The following is an 11,270-nucleotide window of genomic DNA, read 5'->3' as shown; positions in this document are numbered from 1 at the left end:
GGGGTTCAGTGTTGAGGGAGCGCTGCGCTGCCTGGGGGGTTCAGTGATGAGGGAGCGCTGCGCAGCCTGGGGGGGCTCGGTGCCAAGAGAGCGCTGCGCTGCCTGGGGGGGGGTTCAGTGTTGAGGGAGCGCTGCGCAGCCTGGGTGGCTCAGTGCACGGGAGCGCTGCTCTGCCTGTGGGGTTCAGTGATGAGAGAGCGCTGCGTCGCCTATGGCTCGGTGCCGAGGGAGCCCTGCGCCGCCTGGGGTTCGGTGCCGAGGGAGCCCAGCGCCGCATGGGGCTCAGTGCCAAGGGAGCCCCACGCTGCCTGTGGGTCCACGTTCTTGCTACAGTCAGTGAAACACAACAGCGCCTTTACTTCCTTAGTAGGTTAGGGAAATTTTGCATGTCCAAAATGACTGTTAGCAATTTTTATAGGTGCACCATAGGAAGCATCCTATCTGGATGCATTACAGCTTGCTATGGCACCCGCTCTGCTTAAGACTGCAAGAAATTAGAGATTCGTGAACTTGGTCCAGTCCATGAATTAACCTGCCTTCCTCGGGAAAACCAGCTGACTCAGGAAAGCAGCGCACGTAATAAAGAGCTCTTCCATCCCTGTTATACTCATTTCCATCCTCTTCCATTGGGCAGTAGATCCAAAAGTTTGAAAACATGTACTAACAGATTCAAGAACTTCTTCCCTGCACTGCCTTTTGAAACGTAGTCTTTGTTGTTATGCGCTTGAGACAGATGTGGCTCTGAAAAGTGCGAGAGAATTGCAAGTCTATCTTTTCTTTAATTAGACCACGCTCCTCTCTTCAGGTTGTCCAATAAGGGATTCGTTGGTGGTGGTTCACAGAGTTTTTCCTGAGGTGATCCTGAGTTGAGCAGGAAACTGCCTAAATCATTCCAAGTCAGTTCGAGTTATCATTCTAAGTTATCAGTCGTTAGTGTTAGTTTTTCTCTGCACCTTCTCTGTACCTGTTACATTGTACTCTGCATTCTGTTCTATTCTTCTGATGTATTTGCGTAAGGTGTGATTTGTCTGGATAGCATGCCAAACAATACTTTTCACTGTATCTCAGTGCGTGTGACAATAATAAATCAAATCAAATCAAATCAAATGAGAGAGCACTGCACTGCTTGTGTGTCAGTGCTGAGGTGGTGCTACACTGCCTGAAGATCAGCTGGGGGAGTTCTACCCAGTGTCCTGACCATTATTTATCCTCGCTGAAAATGTGTTGCTGGAAAAGCGCAGCAGGTCAGGCAGCATCCAAGGAACAGGAGAATCGACATTTCGGGCATGGAAGGGCTCATGCCCGAAACGTCGATTCTCCTGCTCCTTGGATGCTGCCTGACCTGCTGCGCTTTTCCAGCAACATATTTTCATCTCTGATCTCCAGCATCTGCAGTCCTCACTTTCTCCTACATTATTTATCCTCGAACCAACATCACTAATTCAGATATAATGCTGGTTAGTTACCAGAGATTGAGGAATTCTTGCTAATTTACACCTTGCTAATCCAATAATATCTTGGCAAATTATAGACTATCTGCTGTTGTACCATCTGAGAGCAGCTCATTCGAACTGACTTGGAATGATTTAGGCAGTTTCCTGCTCAACTCAGGATCACCTCAGGAAAAACTCTCTGAACCACCACCAACGAATCCCTTATTGGACAACCTGAAGAGAGGAGCTTGGTCTAATTAAAGAAAAGACAGACTTGCAATTATCTCGCACTTTTCAGAGCCACATCTGTCTCAAGCGCATAACAACAAAGACTACGTTTCAAAAGGTGTAAGGTCTAGACAGTAAGCTCCCAGGAACCATGATGTAATAATCACCAGATAATCTACTTTAGTGCTGGTGATGGAGAGAGAGGTTTTCCAGGAGAATTACCCAACCCTTTTATAAAACGGGGTCATGGGGATCTTTCACATCATCTGATCAGATGGGCCCTTATTTGAACATCACCTCCAAAAGAGAGTATCTCTGACAGTGCACACTCCCTCATTATTTCACTAGAGTGGCTACCTTGGTTTTTATGCTCCAACCCCTGAGTGGGACTTGAACCTTGTGATTGAGATGTGCATGTACTACTGCCTGTGCAATGGTGGATTCATGCCTTAGTGAGAAGCTTGTGATCTTGAGCCCTCTTCAGGTCTTGCCTGGAGACTCTGGTACAGGACCAAGCCAATGCAGATGGAGGATCAAGTCTCTTTGCTATCTCTCTGTTCTGGTGGGAGTTGAAAATCCCTCTGCACTATTCACAGAAAGGCTTTGGAGTTTTCCTGTCCTGAAGCAAATTCCACGTTGTCTGTCTCATCCTTGTTTGTAAGATAATGCAGTGCCTAATAACCCATGCAGCCATATGTATTGAACTTGGAGGTGATTGGTTGATCGTGAAGCACTTTTGCAAATGGTAGATGTATAAATTTGGGACTGAGAGTTTCTCATATAATAATGTTTTCCTGTCCTTGATTTGCAGACGGATCTGATCGGTCAGAGTTTGTTTGACTACCTCCACCCAAAGGACATTGCCAAAGTCAAAGAGCAACTCTCTTCATTTGATGTGACCCCAAGGGAGAGGCTAATAGATGCCAAAAGTAAGACCAGTTGCGTCCATAGTTAAAGCAGTAGCTATTGATCATTAAAGGCAGGATATAAAGAAACAAAATGAGGAAGGTTGACGGATCAAGAATTTCCCCATTTTACAAATATGTTATTGTGGAGCAATGTGTCCAATAATCGACACCAACAAGATTAACTGTTTCCACCCTGTGTTTGAAGTAAGTAAATGTAAAACTAAGCTGTTGAAATACAACTAGCCCTCATTAAACATTCCTAATATGAATCTATACTAACTAAAAAGGTGTTAAACAAAAATCATTTTCTCATTAGAATACATGAGTGTCTCTGACCTGAAATCTTTACAGTAAAAACCTGTTGGCTGCTTGAACTAAAGTGGTCCACAATCCTGTACTATTCCCTGATGTTTACTAATTACAGATCTTGCATCATCTTGCTGCTTTCCTCAACCTCCCTATTCACTGCTGCCTTCAACCTCCAACTTTCTGCCTTCAACTATGCGCTCTCATTTCCTCTCACAATCCCTGTCACAGTGAGGGCTGGAGAGGGAGGCAGTGAGTGAGAGCAAAGGGATGCAGTGAACAGAGAGACAGCGAGGTGATGTGCAGGAGGGTTAGTGTAACAGTAAGGTTTAGACAGGAGGGGCAAGGGCAAATGGGTGTTGGAGGGTGGGGTTGAGAGAGATAGGAAGCAAGATATAATGGTGGGTAGTGGACAGAGAAGAAGGGAGGTGGTGAGGAGGAGGGTCAAGAGAGGGAATCTGTGCTTTTCTAAATAATAGATTGAACATGCTGTGACCATGCTAATGGAGGCAACCACTATTGGGGGAACCTAATTCAGAAACTGTGCTAGAACAGCAATACTTATTAATTAAATGGCAATCTTTGTAATATTTCAGTGAGTGGCCGATCCGAAGGGAGGTGGTGAAAACTGGGTCTACTGATTTATTCAGACTGCAGTTAGAGAGATTTCTCTCCGTTGATAATATTTTGGGACCCAGACTGAGAAATTTCAGAAACAAAAACGGCAATTGCTGGAAAAGTTCAGCAGGTCTGGCCGCATCTGTGGAGAGAAATCAGAGTTAACGTTTTGGGTCCTCAGAGCTGGTAATCTCTGATGAAAGGAACAGCTGATTGCAGACCTGTGCTTTTCAAGGCTCTCCTCCACTGCATCATCTATTGGAGCCTCATTGATAAAGATTGGTTGTTATTGTTAGTCCACAGATGTTAGGATCGAATCCCATGAGCCTTACCTGTGGAGTTTATCAATGGTGGAAGACATTCTTACGAAAAGTCATTGACCTGAAACGTGAGCTCTCTTTCTCTCTGTCCACAGATACTGCCAGATCTGCTAAATACTTATATTATATTTCTGATTTCCTGCATCTAGGTTACTTTGCTTTTCTTAGTTTGAAGGTGGAATGAATGGGTTTTTCTAGCATCTTATCGCTTCCTGTAATCCCTCTCAGTTTTATTATGCAAACTGGTATTAATAATTTTCCAGACTGTCATGGGTTATAATGAGCTGGATGTTTTGCCTTTCACCCAAGTGTTGACATTGCATTCATTCTGTGCTGCTTCACTGGTCTCTCTGATTAGCTGGCTTGCCGGTAAAGACAGACATAACTCCAGGACCCTCTCGATTGTGCTCGGGAGCAAGACGCTCGTTTTTTTGCCGGATGAAATGCAACAGGCCTTCTGTCAAATTAGAGGAAAAAGACTTCACAGCCAACTGCTCCAAGAAGAAAGGTGATGTACCACGGTTTGTTTAACCTTCTCTTTTCTGTCAAAACGTCAAGGTGTGGGTACAGCAAGGAATTAGAGAGCAGAGGGTATGGTTTGCTTTTGTTGCAAAGATGTTGGAGTAGAAGAGTAGTAAAGACATACCACAACTATGTATCAGGCTACGGTGAGACCATGCATTGAACACTATTACAGTTTGTTTCCTTTATCTAGGAATGGATCCACCTCCCTTAGTGGCAGTGTGGCAAAGGTTCAGGCGTCTGATTAAAACACAAAGTGTTGGAGAAATTCAGCAAATCTGGGAGCATCAATGAAGAGAGAAACAGGGTTCATGATTTGAGTCTGATGTTATTTTGGTTCTGAAGAAGTCATCTTAGACTCGAAATGTTGACACTGTTTCTCTGCACAGATGCTGCCAGACCTGCTGATTTTCTACAACATTTTCTACAGTGTCTGTTTCAGATTTCTAACATTTGCAGCACTTTGCTTTCAATAGGTTGATTTGTGAGATGGGAGGGTTGTCCAATGAGAAGTGATGGAATAGAAGAATGAGTGAGGATCTCGTTAAATGTGGCCAGTTCTTATACTGTTTGGCAGGGTTAGTTTTAGATTAGATTAGGTTCCCCTACAGTGTGGAAAAGGCCTGTTGGCCCAACCAGTCCACACCGACCCTCTGAAGAGTAACCCACCCAGGCCCATTTTCCACTGACTAATGCGCCTAACATTATGGGCAATTTAGCACGGCCAATTCACCTGAACTGCACATCTTTGGAATGTGGTAGGAAACTGGAGCACCCGGAGGAAACCGAAACTGGAGCACCCGGAGGAAACCCACACAGACACAGGGAGAATGTGCAAACTCCACACAGACGTAGCCCGAGGCTGGAACCGAACCTGGGACCCTGGCACTGTGACTCAGCAGTGCTAACCACTGAGCCACCGTGCTGTTAGTATTGAGAGGATTTTTTTTTTATCTGGTTGTAGGGCGTAGAACTAGGGGCATTGACTCTGGGGGAAGAGGCCCATATTTAGGAGGAAATTGATGTCGAATTGTTTCATTCAGAGGGTTGTGAATCTTTGGAATTCTCAGTCTTTGTCAGGCTTTGGATGCTCAGTTGATTTGTATATTTGGGATTGAAGAACAGATTTTTGGATAGAGGAATTAGAAGATATCAAGAGTGTGGGAAGGTGGAGTTGACAGCGATCAGCGATGATCTTATTGAATGGTGAAACCTGTTTGAGAGGCCGAATGGCCTTCTCTAGCTCTTCTGTGCTTTGTTCTTCTGAAAATAACTACTCCACAATCTGCATTTATGTAGCATTGTTTTAATGTAACATCGGCATTCCATTGGGACAAGTGTTAAACAAAAATTTTAATACTCGGTCAAGTAGAGATGTCAGGACAGATAAGAAAAAACTTGGTGGAAAGTATAGGTTTCAGAGCTGAGGGTCCTGACAGCTACCAATGGCCGAATTAAAACCAAGGATATGGAAGAAACCAGAATTGGAGGAGCTTGGATAGCTCTTGACAGTTAAGAGGGCTGGAGGAGATTACATAGCTGGGGAGAGGTGAGTTTCTGAGGAGGTTTGAAAAAAGCCTGGGATACAGGCAGCAGAGATTTTGGCGACCAAATTTCATGGCAATGTAATTTAGGACACAAACCAGGTATGTTTGGACTCGAGCCTAAAGGGAACAAAGATGTGTACCGTGTCTAACTTCACCCGTGTCTCAGCAATGTTACAGAAGTGGAAGTAAGCTGTCTTGGTGATGGGGTGGGTCTGGGCCATCTTATCTGAAGTTGGTTGCCTGAGAAGTGACTTGTCAGCGGTACCTTGCTGAAATGCTTCTGGAGAACTGAGAGGTTGTGACAACACTAGGGTAATGTCACAGCTTATCCAGTATCTGTGGACAGGTAGAGACTTGTTGCTGTGTCTCATTGCTGATTCAGCTGAGACATTCTAAACCTGCCACAAGTGGTTTAAAACACACAGTAATCCAAGACCCTGGATCACACATCGAATAGCACGACCACATAAGTCCTGTGTCCATTATGAAAGGGTGCTTTCTGTCGGCTTCAGTATTGAGGACATGGAACACAAAATGTTGTTTCATTCAGATCTGTCCACTTCATCCTTTCATCTCTCTGTAATCTCCTCCAGCCGTACAACTCTCTGAAATCTGTGTTCCTGCTGTCCTGACCATCCTGAATTTCATTGTTTCACTATTGCTGGCCAGGACTTCAGCTGCCTGATTCTTCAGCCCTGGAATTCACTCCCCTAAGCCTCTCTATATACCTTTCCTTTCAGACATCCCTTAAAGTCTATCCCTTCGTCAGAACGTTCCTTCAATTGTGCTAATGTTGCATTATGTGGCTCAGTGTCACATATTGACTGAAGTGCATTGGGACTTTTTAGGGTGCTATATAAATGAAAACTATTGTTCAATATTTTACATGCTATCCGTGCACCCACTCACATTTTGATCTTGCATCCCACTTATGCTTTGCAGTTGACCGTAAGAGTTTCTGCACCATTCACAGCAGCGGCTATCTGAAGAGCTGGCCGCCCACCAAGATGGGATTGGACGAAGACAATGAGCCTGACAATGAAGGCTGCAACTTGAGCTGCCTTGTCGCCATTGGTCGGTTACATCCTCACATTGTACCGCAGCCAATCAGTGGCGAGATCAGAGTAAAATCAACTGAGTACGTTTCCCGACACGCAATAGATGGGAAATTTGTGTTCGTGGACCAGAGGTGAGAAATGCATCAAAACCCTACGTTCACAGTTATCGAGCAGTATTGATGGGGAGGGTTTGTTAAACTGTACCGTGGAAAATAATCGGATGATTGACGCACTCACTTTGGCAGCAAGTACAATGATATTGGAACAATATGGAACAGAATGGCATGGCTCCTGTGGAAGGATGGTATGCAAATTTGTGAAGAGTTCCATGTTAAAATGATCATGTGGTAGTGTCCCTACCTCTGGGCCAGAATGTCAGGGTACACGACCCACCTGCCACGAAGATGTGTCATAGTATGTATGAACAGGTTGATTTAAAATATTATATTAAATAATTGAAATAAAAGGCTAGTCTCCATAATGATGACCATAAAACCTTTGTATTATGATTAAAGCCCCCCCTGGTTTGGTAATGTCCTTTAGAGAAGGAGATCTGCAATCCTTATTTGGCCCAATCTTTGAGTCAAGATCATGCTATGTAGCAATAATAGTTAGCTCTTAACTGCCCTTTGATATGGTCTAGTAAGTTGGTTGATTGCATTGTGAAATGAACACCTCTTTAAATTAAGTCTTCACTGAACCTGCCTGCACTGACAGGAATCACTGAATCCAGAGGAAACAGATTTAAGGGTTGTTACCAAAGGAATGAGAGAAAGGAGATAGTTTTTTTTTTGTTTTTTACTTATGTTGTTTTCATTTGTTTTTTTTGCGTAAAAGGGTGTTGGATGCAGATTCAGTAGTATCTTCCAAAGGGGAATTGGAAAGATACTTGAAAAGGAGAGATTTGCAGGGCCATAGGACTACAGGACTACTCTTTCAATGAGGCAGCAGAAATGTACTGGGTCAAACAACCTTCTCCTGAGTTGGAGGTTGGATAAGTGCTTTGTCTTTGTTCTGATGATGGGGATGTGTTCCATCAGAATGGCTGAAGATGCACCAATTTTCTGTTTCCAGGGCGACTGTGATTCTGGGATATTTGCCACAGGAGCTCCTGGGAACCTCATGTTATGAATATTTCCACCAAGATGATATAGTACATCTTGCAGAGTGCCACCGACAAGGCAAGAACAGCTTGTTCTTTCATTTTTATTGGAATTGCAAAAAGCACAATGTATGGGAACCAAGGACAGACCGTGGCCTGTGTCTCACCTTTTGTGGATGTGGCACACCATTCGCTGGGGCAGAGAGGGGTCTCAGTGTAACATTTCATTTCCACAATAGCACCCCTGACTGTGAGCAGCATTCCTCTAATCCAGCAATGGGATGCAGGCTGAAGTCTTTGTGCTCAGGACCTTGAAATCAAGCTTGACAAACTCCTAACTCAGAGGAAAGGGCATTATCAACAGAGCCACAGTGACAGTACAGCTATCGTTAATCACTTAGAGTTTGGAAGGTTCTGTTGATAATGGCAGTAAGTCAATAATGTTGGAACTGAGTGGGTGAGCTCCTCTGCTGAGTGAGTAGGCCCTGAGGTGTGAGTGGGATAGTACAAATGCATTAAAAACATGTTTGGGGCTAATTAATATCCCGAGTGGCCTAATTTTCAGACTTGGAATGTGTTCAAAAAATTGGAGAGAACGTGTAACTTTCACCCCATTGACCTGTTGCTGCCATGTTTGTTTGCAGTGTTACAGAGCAGAGACAAGATCACCACCAGCTGCTACAAGTTCCGAATAAAGGATGGTTCCTTCATCACGCTGCGCAGTTACTGGTTCAGTTTCCTCAACCCCTGGACCAAAGAAGTTGAATATCTTGTTTCCACAAACACTGTTGTTTTGTGAGTTTCTTTTTCTGATTGCTTAGATTGGTGGAAGGATAGATTGAGGGAGCTTGGAAGGGGTGTTTTGGGTGTATAATGGGATGCTAGAACAATATCGCTTGGTCTTGAACAGACTAGAGAGTAAATGAACAGCAGAAAATGCAGACCATGCCTCCACCTTTGAAGAGTGCTCTCGCTCTCCCTCGCGCGCGCTCTCGCTCTCTCTCTCTCTCGCGCTCTCTCCCTCGCCCGCGCTCTCGCGCTCTCTCCCTCGCCCGCGCTCTCGCGCTCTCTCCCTCGCCCGCGCTCTCGCGCTCTCTCCCTCGCCCGCGCTCTCGCGCTCTCTCCCTCGCCCGCGCTCTCGCGCTCTCTCCCTCGCCCGCGCTCTCGCGCTCTCTCCCTCGCCCGCGCTCTCGCGCTCTCTCCCTCGCCCGCGCTCTCGCGCTCTCTCCCTCGCCCGCGCTCTCGCGCTCTCTCCCTCGCCCGCGCTCTCGCGCTCTCTCCCTCGCCCGCGCTCTCGCGCTCTCTCCCTCGCCCGCGCTCTCGCGCTCTCTCCCTCGCCCGCGCTCTCGCGCTCTCTCCCTCGCCCGCGCTCTCGCGCTCTCTCCCTCGCCCGCGCTCTCGCGCTCTCTCCCTCGCCCGCGCTCTCGCGCTCTCTCCCTCGCCCGCGCTCTCGCGCTCTCTCCCTCGCCCGCGCTCTCGCGCTCTCTCCCTCGCCCGCGCTCTCGCGCTCTCTCCCTCGCCCGCGCTCTCGCGCTCTCTCCCTCGCCCGCGCTCTCGCGCTCTCTCCCTCGCCCGCGCTCTCGCGCTCGCGCGCGCTCTCGCTCTCTCTCTGGCGCGCGCTCTCGCTCTCTCTCTGGCGCGCGCTCTCGCTCTCTCTCTGGCGCGCGCTCTCGCTCTCTCTCTGGCGCGCGCTCTCGCTCTCTCTCTGGCGCGCGATCTCGCTGTCTCTCTGGCGCACGCTCTCGCTGTCTCTTGCGCGCACTTGTGCTCTCTCGTGCGTTCGTTTGCTCTCTCGTGCGTTCTTTTGCTCTCTCGTGCGTGCTTTCGCACTCGCGTGTGGTCTCGCGCGCTCTCACTCTCACGCGCGCTGTCGCTCTCGCTCTCTCTCTCGCGCTCTCTCTCTCGCGCTCTCTCTCTCGCGCTCGCTCTCGCACGCTCTCACTCTCTCGCGAGCTCTCGTGCATGCTCTCACTCTCTCTCACACGCACACTTGCTCGATCTCTCACGCGCGCTCTCGCTCGATCTCTCCCGCACGCTCTCACTCTCTCTCACACGCACACTCGCTCGATCTCCCGCGCGCTCTCTCGCTCACTCTCTCGCGCGCGCTCTCGCTCACTCTCTCGCGCGCGCTCTCGCTCACTCTCTCGCGCGCGCTCTCGCTCACTCTCGTGTGCGCTCTCCGTCTCTCGCGCGCCTGCTCTCGCGCTCTCTCTCTCTCTCGTTGCGTGCTCTCTCTCTCTCTCTCGCGTGCTCTTGCTCTCTCTCGCGCGTGCTCTTGCTCTCTCTCGCGCGCGCTCTCGCACTCTCTCGCGCGCGCTCTCGCACTCTCTCGCGCGCGCTCTCGCACTCTCTCGCGCGCGCTCTCGCACTCTCTCGCGCGCGCTCTCGCTCTCTCTCGCGGGCGCTCTCGCTCTCTCTCGCGGGCGCTCTCGCTCTCTCTCGCGCGCGCTCTCGCTCGATCTCGCGCACGCTCTCGCTCGATCTCGCGCACGCTCTCGCTCGATCTCGCGCACGCTCTCGCTCGATCTCTCACGCACTCACTCACTCACTCTCTCGCTCACTCTCTCGCGCGCGCACTCGCTCTCTCGCACGCTCTCTCGTGCGCACTCTTGCTACCTCTCTCGCGCACACTCTCGCTCTGTCTCTTGCTTTCTCGTGCGCTCTCGCTCTCTCGCGCGCACACTCGTGCACGCTCTCGCTCGCTCTCGCGCGCGTGCTCTCGCTCTCGCGCGCGTGCTCTCGCTCTATCTCTCTCGCACGTGCTCTCGCTCTATCTCTCTCGCATGTGCTCTCGCGCGAGCGTGCTCTCGCTCTATCTCTCTCGCGCGCGCTCTCACTCTCGCGCGCGCTCTCACTCTCGCGCGCGCTCTCGCTCTCGCGCGCGCTCTCGCTCTCTCTCTGGCGCGCGCGCGCTCTCTCCCTCTGGCGCGCGCTCCCGCTCTCTCTCTGGCGCGCGCTCTCGCTCTCTCTCCGGCGCGTGCCCTTGCTCTCTCTCCGGCGCGTGCTCTCGCTCTCTCTCCGGCGCGTGCTCTCGCTCTCTCTCTGGCGCGTGCTCTCGCTCTCTCTCTGGCGCGTGCTCTCGCTCTCTCTCTGGCGCGCGCTCTCGCTCTCTCTCTGGCGCGCGCTCTCGCTCACTCTCTCGCACGCGCTCTCGCTCTAACTCTCGCACGCTCGCTCGCTCGCTCTCGCTCACACGCACTCTCGTGCTCTCTCTGGCGCGCGCTCTCA

At 49.3% G+C, this 11,270-nt stretch overlaps 1 protein-coding gene and 1 non-coding gene across 6 annotated transcripts in view; both read left to right on the top strand.

Moving 5' to 3' along the window:
• LOC122557722 (aryl hydrocarbon receptor nuclear translocator-like protein 1) overlaps positions 1–8,849 on the top strand; it is a 41,369-nt gene extending 32,520 nt beyond the window's left edge. For all 5 annotated transcript variants that reach the window (XM_043705637.1, XM_043705638.1, XM_043705634.1 and 2 more), the window contains 5 exons: positions 2,473–2,590; positions 4,172–4,321; positions 6,825–7,071; positions 8,015–8,121; positions 8,687–8,849. In XM_043705637.1, coding sequence (XP_043561572.1) covers positions 2,473–2,590; positions 4,172–4,321; positions 6,825–7,071; positions 8,015–8,121; positions 8,687–8,841 — 777 coding nt within the window. In that variant the 3' untranslated portion in view covers positions 8,842–8,849. The remainder of the gene's footprint in view (positions 1–2,472; positions 2,591–4,171; positions 4,322–6,824; positions 7,072–8,014; positions 8,122–8,686) is intronic.
• LOC122558146 lies at positions 7,174–7,276 on the top strand. The gene has a single exon (XR_006314047.1). It is a non-coding gene; the product is annotated as a U6 spliceosomal RNA (small nuclear RNA).
• Positions 8,850–11,270: the final 2,421 nt, after the last annotated feature.

This window comes from Chiloscyllium plagiosum, chromosome 16 (assembly GCF_004010195.1).
Source record: "Chiloscyllium plagiosum isolate BGI_BamShark_2017 chromosome 16, ASM401019v2, whole genome shotgun sequence".
NCBI classification, from domain to species: Eukaryota; Metazoa; Chordata; class Chondrichthyes; order Orectolobiformes; family Hemiscylliidae; genus Chiloscyllium; species Chiloscyllium plagiosum.
Note: the sequence above shows the minus strand (reverse complement) of the source record. Positions and strands in the feature narration are given on the sequence as shown.